Source organism: Canis lupus, chromosome 36 (assembly GCF_003254725.2).
Source record: "Canis lupus dingo isolate Sandy chromosome 36, ASM325472v2, whole genome shotgun sequence".
In the NCBI taxonomy this organism is placed as follows: Eukaryota; Metazoa; Chordata; class Mammalia; order Carnivora; family Canidae; genus Canis; species Canis lupus.
Window position 1 is genome coordinate 22,111,287 of NC_064278.1, and position 18,767 is coordinate 22,130,053.

Consider the following 18,767-nt stretch of genomic DNA (forward strand, 5'->3'; position numbering starts at 1 on the left):
GGTAATAACCAGTATGATTATTTTGTTGCTGACATTGATGGAAATGGTACTGATGTTTCACCATTAAGCCTGATGTAGATTGACTTATGTGCCTGTGCATGTATGGTTATGTGTTTGTATGTACAGAACAGCACGTAGAAAGACATATTCCAGTATTTGTTTGGAGTTCTTAAATATTTGGGAATGGACATTAAATGGCGTACTTTTAAAATCAGGATGATTATAGAATATTTAGCCTTTGAACTCTTACCAGTTTTAGCTATTTATTATACATTGCAACAGTTATCTAATAAGTTAGTGTCTTCTATGCCTGGTTATATGTTTTTATGACCTCTCTGTATTTGTGATTCCTGTTTTTCTCCACATTTAGAAATGAAAGTATAAATAGGGCAGCCCCAGTGGCGCAGCGGTTTGGTGCCGCCTGCAGCCCGGGGCATGATCCTGGAGACCTGGGATCGAGTCCCACATCGGGCTCCCTGCATGGAGCCTGCTTCTCCCTCTGCCTGTGTCCCTCTCTCTCTCTCTCTCTCTCTCTTTCTGTGTCTCTATGAATAAATAAATAAAATCTTTTTTAAAAAAAGTAGAAAGAAAAAGAAAGAAAGAAAGAAAGAAAGAAAGAAAAAGAAAAGAAAGAAAGAAAGATAGATAGATAGATGAGTTGATAAATCCAAGACATTTATTTATTTGTATGGTTCTGTAGTTGGCTTTTCTAATTTCATGAATTATAAACTTAATGCATTTGTTTTTATTCTTTTGTGTTTAGTAATGGAAATGAGTAAGACCAAGAGTTTTCCTTTCCTTATATCTTTAGCTATGTTCTGCATTTCTAAATAGTTTTGTTACCTTATTTTGTGTATGCTTTGCTTGCTGTTATCTTTAGTCTTTCACCCTTGAGTTAACCAGAGAATTCACTCCATCACTCAGAGAGAGAAAGAGAGGAGAGGGAGGGGGAGGGACAAGACTGAGTACTTTTGATTTCTGCTCCTTTCAAATATTCTACAATACCAGTTTTACTTTTTTCTTCACTCTGAAGCATACTAAGAGTATATTTTCAAACTTTTTCTAGGATTAACCCCTTTGCTTCCACTTTTTCATTAATATTTAACTTCCTGAATTGATTCAGAGAATGATCTAAATTCAGCAATATCATTAGGATCTATCTTATTTTGGTTTGCTTTTTACTAATTTTGCCTGATGAAGTTTATTTTTCCAGATAAAAATATTTATTTTTATCTGTTGAAGATTTTATTTTCCAAGCTGAAGGCTTCCTTATGTTCAGGAATAGTTTTGAATATTATTTCTTTTCTTTTTTGATTATTGTCTTTAGCATCATTCATATCTGTAGGTTCAGGTTCCATTATTTGTTGACTTTTCCTGTCCTTCCATTTGCAAGATGATTTCTTCAACTTGGTCTTTTTAACCTACCTATTGATTTGAATTTTTCTGCAGAATCATTTGGTGCTTCATTAATGTCATTTTAATTACTTTGAAATTATGATGTCATCGTTTGTTTCCTTAATTTCTTAATTTTGCCAGCTCCCATTGTATCTCAACTTGTCTTATTTCTTATTCAAAAACACTTTTTTTTTAATTTGTGAAAGTATGAAGCAGTGGTACTCTAAAGCTACCATCCCTTTTGCTAGGATTAACATTCCATATCTGCCCTCTAATTATCTCTCACACATAATAATTTGCTCTCCTATTGGGGGAATAATTTTTCATCATGGTTTATACGCACATACTTTTTTTTTTTTTTTTAGCTTTTCTCTATATGAAATCTGCTCCTTGTCAAAAGAGTATTTGTGCCAGTTATCCTTGGCTCCCTTCATGTTTACTTGAGTAGCATTTTGATCCTCTGAAAATTCACACTTGGGGGACTAAGTGATGTGGAACATAGGTCTGTCTTAGTCATGTCCTTGGTAAAGGATCTTAGGAGAGTGGAGAGTGGCCAGTCTTCATCAGTCATAGAGAACTTGTCTCTTTGTATGCTTTTTTTCCTCTCTAGTTTTGTAAATGACTGCTAGGGAGGGAAGGCTGTATTTTGGGTGTGCTTTGGGACGTGTCCATGATGTTCTTTGGAAGCCAAGACTAAGGAAAGCAGGAAAAGATAAGGCAGAGCTATGTACTTGTGTGCCAGTATTGCTGTGCCTCTGTGGCCTCAGAAAGCTATTAATCTGTGATGAGGCTTTTCCCTGTGCTTCTTGCTCCTTGCCATTCTAATCTAGAGGAAACTGGTGGAGTTTGCCAGACTTTCTTCTTATAGTGCCATTTTAAGATGGGAGTTCTATATTGGTTTCATACCTACTGGTTTGTTTGTGAATAAAGTGATTCTTTCCATTTTATTTTATTTTATTTATTTATTTTTAAAGATTTTATTTATTTATTCATGAGAGACACAGAGAGAGAGAGAGGCAGAGACACAGGCAGAGGGAGACGCAGGCTCCCTGCAGGGAGCCCCACGTGGGACTCTTGAGACTCAATCCCAGGACTCCAGGATCAGGCCCTGGGCCGAAGGCTGTGCTAAACCGCTGAGCCACCCGGGCTGCCCGATTCCTTCCGGGCATGGCATGTTGTGGCCACTATTCTTTAGTGAAAGTACTAATGATTTTTTTTAAAGTCCTTTTAGCCTCTGCTGTTTAGTTATTTTCTGGGAAAATGTTTATAAAATCTTACGTTGCCACCTTTTTGAGAAGACATTGGCTTAACTTCATGAAAGCAGTCCTTGATTTTCTTTTTCTTTTTGTGGGTTAATGACCTTAGAAATAAAAAGATTCCCTACCCTTTCTCTTTATGGAAAAAAAAAAAACCACTTGAATATATAATGACATTGTAATGACTGTAATATATAATGACAATAGGCATTTATTGCTCCTGTGATGATCTTGATAGAAAACTAATTTATTCCACTCAGCCGTACAATGACATTTGCATTGGTAAGATCAGTTGATGACAGGAATGCCCTCCCTTGTGACTTGTGCCTGCGATCCTCTAATGTGGCTCCTCATCATTCTCCGTAGGTAGTCATGCAAATATTGAAAAAGACAAACTATCAAGAACCCAAACACTAACTTAAAACAGAATCTAATGTCAAAACTATGAAGAACTAGATCCTAATTTTATGATGGCTATCTCTCAATTTGAGGAAAATCTTGATTGAGTCAAGTCTCAATTAAAACATACCTCAGGGACTCCTAGGTGGCTCAGCGGTTGAGCATCTGCCTTCAGCTCCGGATGTGATCCCAGAGTTCCAGGATCGAGTCTCATATCGGGCTCCCTGCATAGAGCCTGCTTCTCCCTCTACCTATGTGTCTGCCTCTCTCTATGTGTCTCTAATGAATAAATAATTTTAAAAAATAATAAATAAAACAAACCTCAGCTACTGTTGCAGAAAAGGAGACTGAGAAAGGGTGGAAAAGTTACCTAATTCTTACAATCTATCCTCATACTTGGAGACCCAGTTGGCCTCAACCAAAAAAAGTAGTATCATTTCCTCTCTATTGTGTTAGAGTATGAAGTGTGATTCTCTAAAACTCCAGATTAAATCACCAAGATTGGGAAAAGGACCGGGAAGAGAAAAATTTGATTTGGGGTAGTGTGGGGGAGGTCTTGTATTGCAAGGGAGACTAGAAGGATACCATTTTACTCTTACTGTGTCACTTACAGACTGTAGGTTCCAACAAGATTTAGAGCAACTTGAAGGGAAATAGAACATTACAAGGGGAATTTTATCTTTTAAGGTCAAATGTAAAACTCAGTTAAAACCATGTTAAAATCAGGGGCACCTGGGTGACTCAGTCAGTTAAGCATCTGCCTTCAGCTCAGGTCATGATCCCAGGGTCCTGGGTATCCAGCCCCCATTGAGCTCCCTGCGCTGCGGAGAACCTGCTTCTCCCTCTCCCTGTCGCTCCCCCTGCTTGTGCACTCTCTCTCTCTCTTTCTCTGTAATAAATAAATAAAATATTTTTTAAAATGCTAAAATCAGTTTTTTAAGGAAAAGGAGATTATAAAGGAAAAGCCATCAAGCATTGAAGGAAACAGAGAAGAACCATAAAATAGAAAGTGTAACATGATATGGCAGGGATAAGCCCAACTATTAGTTACAACATTAAATGGGAAGGAGAAAAATGTCACTAATACTAGATTTAAAAAAAAAAGCAAACCATGATCACTAGTAGATGAATATATAATACAAGATGATACAGAAAGTTTAAATGTAAAAGGATGGACAAATTTCATTAATCACTTGCAAACAGAGAGCGGATGATACCAAATAAAGCAAAAAAAGTAGTGAACAAAGAGAGTCATTTTTATGATCAAAAGCTAACAGAATGATTAGGATCTCTTCTGTGATAAATCTCATTGTTTCAAAATATATGGAATACAACCTAAATGTCCCAGTAGAAGCACGGCTAAATGTATCATGGTATATCTGTGTGATGGCTGTGGTGATTCAGAGCCATGATACTGAAGTTCCTTTGTTCACAAAGAAAGCTATTATCAATATATTGTTGTCTGAAGAAAGCATATTGCAGATAGAGTGAATATTCTTTTCCTACGTTGGTTAAAGTAGAATCAAATGTTAACTAGGATTATTTCTAGGTGATGAAACTAGAGTCCATTTAAATGTTTTCATCTGAGCTATTAATTTTTCCCTGTGGTGAATATAGTAGATTATTGCCCCTAAGTATTCGTTGCCTTATATTGGCTGCACTATATTTTCACGCATCATCCTCCTTAATTTGGCCATCTGACCTACTTTGGACAATAAGATGTGAGCAAAAGGGACTTGTGCCACCTATAAGCAAGCACTTTAAGAACTTTCTCATGTTTTGTCGTGGCTGTTTTCCCTTGTCACTTGGGAGTTGCTCTTAAAGCCTGGAGTGAAGAGGATGCAGGGTAGGGGTGCAGCTGACCTCTAAAGGACATGTCAATAAACCTTTCTCGTAAGCCTTAAGATTTGGGAGTTGTGTGTTTCTATGTCACAACTTAGCCCAGCCTACATAGTCGAGTTTCAGATGTTTATCTGAACACGTGCAATTTATGGTGCCTGTGAACAGCAGCTTCTAGAACTCTTCCCTGCCGCCTCTTGCTTTACTTAGCTCTCTGGGTCATAAATCTGAATTTTATGTCACTCAGTGTAAATGCAGATGTTATAGCACTTAAAAACAATTGTAGTGATCCCACTGATATGAACAAGGAGGGAGACAGGAAAATTAGATGTTCAGCTCTTATATCGCTGTTATTTTCAACAACAATAATTTTTCTCATTGAGTATAGGAATTATGTTGATGTTGACTTTAAAATCTATGGTCTTTGAAAAATAAATATATAAAACAAAATCTATGGGTTTTCCTTGGCTTTAGGATTTTATTTAGGCAATTTATGAAAATGTGCTTTGATAGAGATGAAATAATTTTTTCTAACGTCACACTAATTCTTACACTGTAGGAGTAAAGAGTAAATAGGTATAACCTACTAACAGAATTTGGAGTTACTTTTTTAATGCACATTGAAATAGAACAGGTGGTCAAATACTTGACTGATAATCAGATTGGAATGATCTTTAAAGGTCATCTCTTTCAACTTTAGGTACTTGAAATCCTCTTTGTTAAAAAAAATCAGAAATTAATAGAAATAACAATTATATCAAAAATGATTCTTGGAATGAATTGAATATTCTTAATTGCCTTTTCTTCACTCTTGGTATTATTCAAGATATTCATAATTGTCATTCAACCAAAATGTTGCACTTTCATCATAGTAGTTTACCCTGAAAATGTCATTTAAACTTAAAACAAAACCCAGAATTGGTGGGTGTCAGCATTGGTGTTAATGGGGTAAGTGCAGTTAGGAGTTGGGTGCAGTTAAGAAAAAAAAAGTTCAGAAGGGGAAATGTCTCTTGATGTAGCTTGGATTGAGTTTACTTCCAAATGGATAACAGTCTAATAGTTTGGTTGTTTCAACCTCATCCCTTTGGGGCACTTGAATGCATCACAGAACTTCCACGCTTTTAGCTCGTGTGTCAGCATTTTATAAAATGTCTTGGACCAGAAAGTACTTCAAATCAAGGACTGAGCAGTGTTCTTGCTTTCTCTTTGTTGGCACCAGAGCTTGGCTTGGGAAATTTTACTCACACTTATTAGGCTACTTTAATATAATAAAAGAATTAGATGATCCTCTATCAAATATTGCTTTATTACTGCCTTTTGACAATACTAAATGGATCCTGATTTCTTAGCCCATGAAGGAGCGCTGCAGCTCTTGACATCTCTATTAACCCAAAGATCAATTTTGTTTCAAGAGAAGACTTTCCAGTTTGGGGGATAAGTGGTGGTGACAAGCTGAAATCTTAAGAAAGGGATTACACAGATTTTATTCACTAAAGAGCCCAGTTTTCTTAATTTATAATAACTTGCCTTTTAATTATTGGGATTGTTCTTTTGAATATTCTCTATAGCCAGGTGACGATTAAAATCCTGATTAACACACTCAGGGTCACACAATCCGTTAACATAATGTTGCAGATTTAGAAAATAGGACTATTTCTAGGCCTGTATAAAACTTCATACACTTGCAGAGTTTACGTGATCTGTACATAAATCATGTGATACATTTATATTAGTAACAATCTACTAAACATTTGTCTACAGCCTAAATTTCTCTGAGCTCTGGAACTACTTTTCCAAGTGTTCATCGCCGTTTGAACACCTCGGTTATACCTGAAACTCAGCGGGTCAATACCATATGGGACTTCCTGTCAATCCTGAATTTCCTTTGGCCAGCCCTTGCTCCGAATACCAGAAACCCAGGAAGCTTCCTCAACCCGGCCTTCTCCTCCGCCCCCCCCCCCCCCCCCCCCACACACACACACACACTCCTCTGTATCCTGTTACAACTGCCAGGACTGGATGCCAAATTTCCTACCACCTCTCTAAGTCATCCTCTCTTGCTTCCTTATTGGGCCTCCCTCACCTTCTTTATTTCTCCAATCTGGTTCTCCTCTCACTGCTGTCAAAGTATGCTTTAAAACACACAAATGTGGTTATACCACACTCCTTTATGGCTTCTTAGGCTTACGATAAAAAATCGAAATGGTGAACATGGCTGACAAGGCCCTGCGGGGACTTGGCGTCTGCTTCTCTCTGGCCCATCATGCGGCTCTCATCATGATTTCCAGTACTAATTCCTTGGTCGTGCCAGGCCGGACACCCAGGCACCTGGTTAACTCCTGCTCATCCTTCAGACCTCAGCTCCAACCCTCTTGATCAGGATACCTCTAACCTCCAGATCCAGTGCATTCCTCTCGCCATATATCCTCCTACATCTTTATTCTTTTTTTATTTTTTATTTTATTAACTGTCTCTTCCTTTGGACTGAAGTTCAGGTCTCCCCTTTCTTTCACCTTAAGTTCGCTTTCTGATCATGTCCAGGAGTTTTTTTCTTCCCACCTGTGCTGTGGTACTTACCTGTACTTACAGTGTTCTGTGCTTCCTTCAAGAAGTATCATTAAGATGGGGGTAGAAATCTGTCTTCTGTCTTCTTGGAAGAGGGAAACTTTGCTTTAGTGGTCAGTCTTTTGGGTCACAGATGGTTGGGTAAGCTTCTCCTACTATCATGCTTACCTTTAAAAAATAATGTTTCTAAGCAACCAGTGTTACCAATTGAACAATGCTTCCCTCAGGCACAAGTTTTTGGTCCTAGCAAGCTTTCCTTATGTGAATCCAAGTGAAAAATGAAGTGACTCTTGGCTGTAGCTAAATGAAGCGACTCCAGTTTCACAACATGTTTGTCCATCTGTAGGTTCTTGAGAGCCCATTGGTCACTGAATTGAGAATCATATGTAAGTATGCTGTGGTCTTGAGGTGCAAATAACGGTGGGTATGCGTATTCTTGATCCTTCCTAAATGCTGCATCACACAATATACAAAATGCATGAACCTTTTTGCCTTTTGTGTCTGTTTTCTGTTGGATTTAACCATCACATTCAGGACCCAACTGAACTCAACTGAAGACAGGTGTGGGCTGAGCCCTTATTTTAAGCCATTGAGCAGGGCATTTAACTTCCAGGGGAGGAAACTGATGTGCTGCTTTAAAACAAAGAGAATGTGAGGGAGGAATATGACTTTAGCGTATGGTTTCTTTCCATTTTCCTTTTGACCTTTTTTTTCATATTAGCACTTTTAGCCTCCACCTTAAAATCTAGAGGAAGAAATAATATTTCCTAATGTGTCAGTGTTCTTCCTCTCCCTAACATTTTAGGTTTCTTTTTCCCCCCTAAAAATAATGATTTTTTTATTTGTGTTTTAATTACATGAGGTGTTTTGTTTTTCTTCTTGTTTCACTTTTAGGTATTTTGGACACCTTCAATATTTGCCTTCTCTTTTCTGGTCAAGCCTGATTCCTGAAATGGAACTAAAGCTGAAAAATCATCTCCTTTGTCTGCAAATTTGAGACACGATTGGGATGGTCTTAAGTGCATACAACTAGACCCTTAACTGCAGCGATGAGTTCAGACGAGAAGGGCATATCCCCTGCTCATAAAACATCCACTCCAACCCATAGAAGTGCCTCTTCTTCAACATCCTCCCATAGGGAGAGTCGGCAGGTAAGAGAATAATACAGAGTGCATTTTATTATTTTATGGAAATATGGTACCCTTAGGATACGATGGGCTTGCTAATTAATTCTGAAATCTTGTTGTGAAGATTTTTATTCCACAGGAAAACTCACTGTTATCTGTAGATCTACCCCTTGATGCCACAAAGATCCCCATCTTGTTTTTCTATTTAGGATCCTGTTTCAGGGTGTAGACCACCGGAAAGGTGGGGTGGCTAGAGGAAGCCTTGCTTTCCTCTTCACTGGGCACCTGAAGGAGCGGGGAGCAGCTTCAGGAACTGGAACACTCTCCTCTCTCTATTTGTGGAGGAGAAAGGGGATATGAACCTGCAAAAAATCTTCTTCCTACAAGTCTCTCACTGGCCTGCCCAGCACTAACTTCTCTTTGGCATTTCACAGAATCTGGTAACAGATTCAGGAATTAGGATACAAATAAAATTGTAGTATCAGGGACTTAAGGGCAGTGAGAGCTCTGATAATGCTTAGAGTCAATAGAGAAAATAAATTACTGTGTCATCATCCCATTGAGCCCATTCTGTCCATGATTTTTGTTTACAGAGTGACTTCATTACTACTTGAGTGGCTGTCCTACCTGCCAAGGTTGTAGGGGGGAAATTAGTCACATGAATTTTCTTCATTGTCAAAACAGGCAGTTGTTTTGTCCAGTACGTGCCTGAGTATTGCTATCTGCCGTTATGACATTATCTTGTGATAGAATTTTTATTGCGTAACTGGGAATTCACAATAAACAGGTTAACTACTTTAGAACATTTTCCTTTTGAGGAACATTCCCTTTAGTCAGTTATTCCTGCAGTGTTTTACCTCCCTATTTTATGTGTTCAAGGTGTATGGCCTAGTTTCCGGAAGTGTGAACATCAGTTACCCTGTGCTCGACAGCATAGACTTGGGTCTTTTTTTTTTTTCTAATCTTTTTTTTTTATGATTTTATTTATTTATTCATGAGAGACACAGAGCATGAGAGAGAGAGGCAGAGACACAGGCAGAGGGAGAAGCAGGCTCCATGCAGGGAGCCCGACGCGGGACTGGATCCTGCGTCTCCAGGATCACAACCTGGGCTGAAGGTGGCACTAAACCACTGAGCCACCTGGGCTGCCCTAGATTTGGGTCTTGAGACAGCCAGTCCAGATGTGAATTCATTCTTCTAGATGGTGGGAATGCACTGCTGGAGGTGTTTTCTTAGGGAACCCTCAGTCCCAGACCCACCCTGGACTCCTCCCGTTTTCTAGCAGGAGACCCCAGGGTTATCTGTGAGAATCAGAGGATCCTTATCTGTATATCTGTCACAGATGCTAAGGCAGGTATTTCTGCTACGGGGATTTTGGACACTGGTGTCCTTTGTTGTAGAGTTCAAACCAGACGTCCACATTCCTTTCATCAGAAGCGGTTTTGCCCTTAACTCACTCTGTGATCACACACAATTATGTTTATTGCCTTGCGTTCATAGAGTAAAAGAAAGTAAAAGTACAGTGAACAGAATAACCTCATTTGTACGAAGTAACAACAACTGTATGCCTTGATGCTTTCTAAGTGTGCAGTTTCTGTTTCTCCTTCACCTGCCTCTCTGTCCTTTCTTGTTACGGCTTTTCCATTTTTCCTTTGCCCTGGGCGTTTCAATGGAGAGACATTTTAAGCAGCCTGGCCTTCCCAGCTGCTGACAGAAGGACGAGATTGACCCAGGTCACCCTGGAGAGTTGTGGCAAATGGAAAAGATGGATGATGGCTGTGCAAACATCTGCCGTGCGTTGTTGAGCTGCCCATTGCACCTGAGCTCCAAGGCTCCTGTGCAAAACGACAGGGAGGAACTGAGACCCTGGTCCACAGAGGGGGTCTGAAGGTAGACTGTGTGACTCCTGGCTGGCTCATGAATGAAAAGTTTTACAAGGAGAATCAAGTAGTAAGATATCTGTTACTCCTGTAAATTGAGACAATGCTCAAATGGTTGTTATTCTTTAAGGAGAGTTCACTTTAAATGTTGTGTGTGTCACTGGGTCCAGACTCTCCCAAATCCTTTCTCCTCTGGTTTGTGTCTCCTGTTTTGTGTCTGTTCATCTCTCTCAGGGGAGAGAATAAAGAACAATTAGAGTTCTGTTTTTCCCTTCCTGTCTCAGTCACTTCCTAAGTGATTTGGGGGAAATCAGAGATTGTGAGGATCCTGTGATCTAATATGATGCGGTGGTTTTCATATACACCTATTGTGGTGTGTGATTATTTTCCTAGGGAAGGGGTGTGGAGAAAGTGATAAATGAGTCTTCAATGAATGTTACCATTCTTCCGATATGACACCCATGCAAACGGAGTCCATCCTATATCTCATAGATGGACCATATGAGTAAATGATCGACCTGTAGCTGAGAATTCAGTGATGCCTGAATGCACAGTGTTTGCCTGTCCTTCCCAGGTTCTAGTTTTAGATCACTAATCAATCGATTGGGCATTTCTACTTAGATGTACCATGACGTCTTAAATCAATACACATAAGCCTGTTCACTCTCAGGATAATCATTCTCTCACAGACTCCAGGGTCAAAGCCATTCCTTTCTCCTTTGACTCTTCCACATTCAGTAGGTTGACAAATTTTACTGATTATTTCCCCCTTTATAATGGGACCACTTCTTTCTATTTCCGCTGTCCACTCACTAGCCTAGACTCTCGTCACTTCAACATCCTGCACAGTCCTCTGGCCTCACTGTGTCCCTGATGGCCTTGTGAGATCGAATTTCCTTAATATGGCAGATCCATTCTCACAACCCTTCAAAGACTCTTTCTTGTTTACCAACACAATTAAGGCCAGATTTCCTTACTTGGTATCTGATGACCTCTGTGACCTGATCCAGCCTCAGGGTCCCGTGTCCCTCCCACCCTGTACAGTCTTGTCTGTACATCATTCCTAAAACTGCCTTATCCTCGTCTCTGCCTTTGTCTTTCCTACACAGAATTCCCACCACACTTGCTTGACCTGATATCCCCCCTTCAGGGACTGGCTCATGTGACCTTTCCCTGACCACTCAACCCCATGAAGTCCTCTCCCCTTCTCTGAACTTTTACAGAACTTTTGGACAACATTTGACATTTTTATATTTATTATTTTTTTAATGAACCAATCTCCTCAACTGTTTTCTAAGCTCTTCTAAACAGGCAACACGCTCTAATTCTTCAGGGACAAGCCTTACACCTCAAATATTTTAATATAGCCCAGAGGATATTTTTAAAGACCTTCAATGGTGTTAGTCTTGTCTTCTTATTACAAACTTGCCATTCCAGATTTATGTGTCCTCTCTCTTCTTCCTTCCTCATAGATTGAGTAAAACAAAGACCATCTGCCAAGTGCATAGTAGTAATTGGCTGTCCTTCCTGTGGCAAAATTATGTAGCACAACAGGTGAGGGAGGGAGAGGAGTTAGGAAATGAAGGGATTCAGTGTCCTTTGTGATTTCACTGAGTGTTTCTTCATCAACATAAGAGGGTCAATCCACTTAGGATTTAACAGGTTGGAAGACTTCAGTAATTGCTCCATTTACATTTCATTTCAGACTGATATTCAGTGTTAGAACATTTAACAAAATTAACTTTGTGTGTGTATGTGTGTGTGAGTGTGTGTAGTGTGTGTGAGAAAGAGACCCAGAAACAGAGAGAAATCAACTATGATTCATAATCTGCAAGAAACATATACTCTTAATTTTTTTAAAAGCAGAATTTCCCAATGTATGTGCCCAAGAATGCTTTCCCCTTGAGGTTTTGCATGAAAAGGGACTATTATTGTCAAGAGAAATGCTAAACACAATCTCTTTTTGCGATATACATTAATAAATTAAGGACACTGGTAAATCCTGTAGTTAGAACTTTAACTGAGCATTTATAGAATCTAGTAGATTGTGGAACTTTTTTTATTCTCCTAAGATTTGGTTGTTAAATATCCAGATTCTTCTTTCTGTTAAATTGGAAGAGAGGAGCGTCTGCGTGGCTCAGCAGTTGAGCATCTCCCTTTGGCTCAGAGTGTGATCCCAGAGTTTGGGATCGAGTCCCACATCGGGCTCCCTGCAGGGAGCCTGCTTCTCCCTCTGCCTATGTCTCTGCCTCTCTCTGTGTCTGTTGTGAATAAATAAATAAAATCCTAAAAAAAAAAAAAAAAAAAGAAAGAAAGAAATTGGAAGAGGTAGGAACAAACACTGGAGCCCAGATTCCAAATGACTACACTAGACCGCGCTTAGGAGTGGCTGAGTGTCTTCCCCTTTAGATGTGGTATGTACCCTCTGATCAGCCACAGTCCCTACCTTTCTTTATCGTGCTTCAATACTTACGTTTCCTGCTTGACCCTGGAAAGCATTTGGATTGCCAGCCCTGATCCTGGATATTAAGTCCACCATAGTCATATTGAGGTAACAAAGAGTGATTTCCACTTGGATGTTAAGAAGGCATCTCAAACTTAACATGTCCAAAACTGAACTCTTCATTTCCCTCTGAAATCAACTCCTTCCCAGTCTTCGTTATCTCAGTAAGCAGCAAGTCTGTCCTTGCTTTTGGTCCAGGCAGAAACTTCACCAGGAATCATTCTTGACTCATCCTTTTTCTCACACCTGCTTCCAAACCCTCAGAGAATCCTATTGGTTCTATCTTTGGATGTACCTGGGGTCCTACCGCTGCCTACCACCTCCTCCCCCTCTACCCTGGTCTGAGCTACCATCATATCTCACTCGGACGACGGCCATAGTCTTTTAACCGGTTTCCCTGCCTGTAAGTCCTTTGCCCAACATACAGGTCATTTTCACAGAGTGGTCAGATTGATCCCTTCAAACCCTGAGTCAGAGCAAGCCACTCCTCTGTTCCAAACCTTCTAGTGGTTCCCATCTATCTCTAAGTAATACTTGAATTTCTGATCATTGTCTACAAGGTCAGTCATCATCTGGCTCTGCCCACCTCTCTGACCCCATCACCTGCCTTGTTTTCCTTCACTTAGTTCCCTCCAGCATTTTCCTCAGTTGTGCTCCCACTGCAGGGTCTTTGTGTTTGGGACTCCTTTAGCCTAACTTGCTTTCCTCCAGGCATCTCCAAGTTTGCTCATGTACTTGACTCATTCTCCAAATGCATCCTTTCTGGATCACCAGTACCCTGCCCTGCCTACCCTCATCACTCATTGCCTACCTGCATCATCTTACTTCAAAGCACTAACCACCACCTGACAGGTTACATATTCATCTGTTCACATCTATATCTTCTTCCCCTATTGCCTGTCACTGACCTGTAAGCTCCCTGGAAATAGGAATTTTATTTCATTCAAAAATGTATCCTTGGCACCTCACACAGTACTTCATGTATGATTATGGCTCAGAATATATTTTAATGAATAAATGAGTGAGCAGTTAGCACGGAGAGGAAGATTGGGAACCAGGTTCCAGAAGTCTCATTAGCAGGGAAGGAATCGTCATGGGGTTGGGAGATGACAAAGTAGAAAGGAGTATAGTGGGGAGCTCCGTGTCTCTTGAGAAGGGTGGGTTTCGGGGGGAGGAGCAAGATGGCGGAGGAGTAGGGTCTCCAAATCACCTGTCTCCACCAAACTACCTAGAAAACCTTCAAATTATCCTGAAAATCTATGAATTCGGCCTGAGATTCAAAGAGAGACCAGCTGGAATGCTACAGTGAGAAGAGTTCGCGCATCTATCAAGGTAGGAAGACGGGGAAAAAGAAATAAAGAAACAAAGGCCTCCAAGGGGGAGGGGCCCCGCGAGGAGCCGGGCTGAGGCCGGGGCGAGTGTCCCCAGGACAGGAGAGCCCCGTCCCGGAGGAGCAGGAGCTGCACCGACCTTCCCGGGCGGAAAGGGGCTCGCGGGGAGGTGGAGCAGGACCCAGGAGGGCGGGGATGCCCTCGGGTTCCCCGGGACAGTAACAGCAACTGCGCGCCCAGGAGAGTGCGCCGAGCTCCCTAAGGGCTGCAGCGCGCACGGCGGGACCCGGCGGGACCGGAGCAGCTGAAGGGGCTCGGGCAGCGGCTCCGCGGAGGGGGCTGCGCGGCCCCGGGAGCAGCTCGGGGGGCTCGGGCAGAGGAAGAGGCTCCGTGCGGTGGGGGCTGCGCGGTTCCAGGAGCAGCTCGGAGGGGCTCGGGCGGCAGCTCCGCGGAGGGGGTTGCGCGGCCCGGGAGCGCGAATCCACCAGCGCAGGCTCCGGAGCACAGGGCGCCGGGACACAGCCCAGGATCCCGCCTCCCCCGGGACAGGCAGAGGCCGGGAGGGCCCAGGACAGCAAGGACGCTCCTGCCCCAGCTGAGCAGATCAGCGGCCCCGCCCCGGAGCCTCCAGGCCCTGCAGACGGAGTTCCTGCCGGAGCTGAATCCAGGTTTCCAGAGCTGCCCCGCCACTGGGGCTGTTCCTCCTGCGGCCTCACGGGGTAAACAACCCCCACTGAGCCCTGCACCAGGCAGGGGCACAGCAGCTCCCCCAACTGCTAACACCTGAAAATCAGCACAACAGGCCCCTCCCCCAGAACACCAGCTAGACGGACAACTTCCAGGAGAAGCCAAGGGACTTAAAGAACACAGAATCAGAAGATACTCCCCGGTGGTTCTTTTTTTGTTTGTTTGTTTTTGTTTTTGTTTTTGTTTTTGTTTTTGTTTTGTTTTGCTTTTTGATTTGTTTCCTTCCCCCACCCCCTTTTTTTCTCCTTTCTTTTTCTTTCTCTTTTTCTTCTTTTTTTTTTTTTTTTTTTTTTTTTTTTTCGTTTTTTTTTCTTTTTCTTCCCTTTTTTTTTTCTCTTTCTCTTTTCTTTCCTTCTTTCTCTCCTCTCTTTTTCTCTTTTTCCCAATACAACTTGCTTTTGGCCACTCTGCACTGAGCAAAATGACTAGAAGGAAAACCTCACCTCAAAAGAAAGAATCAGAAACAGTCCTCTCTCCCACAGAGTTACAAAATCTGGATTACAATTCAATGTCAGAAAGCCAATTCAGAAGCACTATTATACAGCTACTGGTGGCTCTAGAAAAAAGTATAAAGGACTCAAGAGACTTCATGACTGCAGAATTTAGAGCTAATCAGGCAGAAATTAAAAACCAATTGAATGAGATGCAATCCAAACTAGAAGTCCTAACGACGAGGGTTAACGAGGTGGAAGAACGAGTGAGTGACCTAGAAGACAAGTTGACAGCAAAGAGGGAAACTGAGGAAAAAAGAGACAAACAATTAAAAGACCATGAAGATAGATTAAGGGAAATAAACGACAGCCTGAGGAAGAAAAACCTACGTTTAATTGGGGTTCCCGAGGGCGCCGAAAGGGACAGAGGGCCAGAATATGTATTTGAACAAATTCTAGCTGAAAACTTTCCTAATCTGGGAAGGGAAACAGGCATTCAGATCCAGGAAATAGAGAGATCCCCCCCTAAAATCAATAAAAACCGTTCAACACCTCGACATTTAATTGTGAAGCTTGCAAATTCCAAAGATAAGGAGAAGATCCTTAAAGCAGCAAGAGACAAGAAATCCCTGACTTTTATGGGGAGGAGTATTAGGGTAACAGCAGACCTCTCCACAGAGACCTGGCAGGCCAGAAAGGGCTGGCAGGATATATTCAGGGTCCTAAATGAAAAGAACATGCAACCAAGAATACTTTATCCAGCAAGGCTCTCATTCAAAATGGAAGGAGAGATAAAGAGCTTCCAAGACAGGCAGCAACTAAAAGAATATGTGACCTCCAAACCAGCTCTGCAAGAAATTTTAAGGGGGCCTCTTAAAATTCCCCTTTAAGAAGAAGTTCAGTGGAACAGTCCACAAAAACAAAGACTGAATAGATATCATGATGACACTAAACTCATATCTCTCAATAGTAACTCTGAATGTGAACGGGCTTAATGACCCCATCAAAAGGCGCAGGGTTTCAGACTGGATAAAAAAGCAGGACCCATCTATTTGCTGTCTACAAGAGACTCATTTTAGACAGAAGGACACCTACAGCCTGAAAATAAAAGGTTGGAGAACCATTTACCATTCGAATGGTCCTCAAAAGAAAGCAGGGGTAGCCATCCTTATATCAGATAAACTAAAATTTACCCCAAAGACTGTAGTGAGAGATGAAGAGGGACACTATATCATACTTAAAGGATCTATTCAACAAGAGGACTTAACAATCCTCAATATATATGCTCCGAATGTGGGAGCTGCCAAATATATAAATCAATTATTAACCAAAGTGAAGAAATACTTAGATAATAATACACTTATACTTGGTGACTTCAATCTAGCTCTTTCTATACTTGATAGGTCTTCTAAGCAAAACATCTCCAAAGAAACGAGAGCTTTAAATGATACACTGGACCAGATGGATTTCACAGATATCTACAGAACTTTACATCCAAACTCAACTGAATACACATTCTTCTCAAGCGCACATGGAACTTTCTCCAGAATAGACCACATATTGGGTCACAAATCGGGTCTGAACCGATACCAAAAGATTGGGATTGTCCCCTGCATATTCTCGGACCATAATGCCTTGAAATTAGAACTAAATCACAACAAGAAGTTTGGAAGGACCTCAAACACATGGAGGTTAAGGACCATCCTGCTAAAAGATAAAAGGGTCAACCAGGAAATTAAGGAAGAATTAAAAAGATTCATGGAAACTAATGAGAATGAAGATACAACCGTTCAAAATCTTTGGGATGCAGCAAAAGCAGTCCTAAGGGGGAAATACATCGCAATACAAGCATCCATTCAAAAACTGGAAAGAACTCAAATACAAAAGCTAACCTTACACATAAAGGAGCTAGAGAAAAAACAGCAAATAGATCCTACACCCAAGAGAAGAAGGGAGCTAATAAAGATTCGAGCAGAACTCAACGAAATCGAGACCAGAAGAACTGTGGAACAGATCAACAGAACCAGGAGTTGGTTCTTTGAAAGAATTAATAAGATAGATAAACCATTAGCCAGCCTTATTAAAAAGAAGAGAGAGAAGACTCAAATTAATAAAATCATGAATGAGAAAGGAGAGATCACTACCAACACCAAGGAAATACAAACGATTTTAAAAACATATTATGAACAGCTATACGCCAATAAATTAGGCAATCTAGAAGAAATGGACGCATTCCTGGAAAGCCACAAACTACCAAAACTGGAACAGGAAGAAATAGAAAACCTGAACAGGCCAATAACCAGGGAGGAAATTGAAGCAGTCATCAAAAACCTCCCAAGACACAAGAGTCCAGGGCCAGATGGCTTCCCAGGAGAATTTTATCAAACGTTTAAAGAAGAAATCATACCTATTCTCCTAAAGCTGTTTGGAAAGATAGAAAGAGATGGAGTACTTCCAAATTCGTTCTATGAAGCCAGCATCACCTTAATTCCAAAGCCAGACAAAGACCCCGCCAAAAAGGAGAATTACAGACCAATATCCCTGATGAACATGGATGCAAAAATTCTCAACAAGATACTGGCCAATAGGATCCAACAGTACATTAAGAAAATTATTCACCATGACCAAGTAGGATTTATCCCTGGGACACAAGGCTGGTTCAACACCCGTAAAACAATCAATGTGATTCATCATATCAGCAAGAGAAAAACCAAGAACCATATGATCCTCTCATTGGATGCAGAGAAAGCATTTGACAAAATACAGCATCCATTCCTGATCAAAACTCTTCAGAGTGTAGGGATAGAGGGAACATTCCTCGACATCTTAAAAGCCATCTATGAAAAGCCCACAGCAAATATCATTCTCAATGGGGAAACACTGGGAGCCTTTCCCCTAAGATCAGGAACAAGACAGGGATGTCCACTCTCACCACTGCTATTCAACATAGTACTGGAAGTCCTAGCCTCAGCAATCAGACAACAAAAAGACATTAAAGGCATTCAAATTGGCAAAGAAGAAGTCAAACTCTCCCTCTTCGCCGATGACATGATACTCTACATAGAAAACCCAAAAGTCTCCACCCCAAGATTGCTAGAACTCATACAGCAATTCGGTAGCGTGGCAGGATACAAAATCAATGCCCAGAAGTCAGTGGCATTTCTATACACTAACAATGAGACTGAAGAAAGAGAAATTAAGGAGTCAATCCCATTTACAATTGCACCCAAAAGCATAAGATACCTAGGAATAAACCTCACCAAAGATGTAAAGGATCTATACCCTCAAAACTAT

The 18,767-nt window shown here is 41.1% G+C and overlaps 1 protein-coding gene across 15 annotated transcripts in view; it reads left to right on the top strand.

Annotated features, from left to right (window-relative positions):
- The window catches only part of OSBPL6 (oxysterol binding protein like 6), a 213,888-nt gene that overhangs the window by 108,630 nt on the left and 86,491 nt on the right, over positions 1 to 18,767 (top strand). For all 15 annotated transcript variants that reach the window (XR_004803135.2, XM_049106180.1, XM_035696195.2 and 12 more), the window contains one exon: positions 8,349 to 8,605. Coding sequence is in view for 14 of the 15 variants with exons in the window: in XM_049106180.1 (XP_048962137.1) it covers positions 8,504 to 8,605 (102 nt within the window). In the remaining variant the exon portion in view is untranslated. The remainder of the gene's footprint in view (positions 1 to 8,348; positions 8,606 to 18,767) is intronic.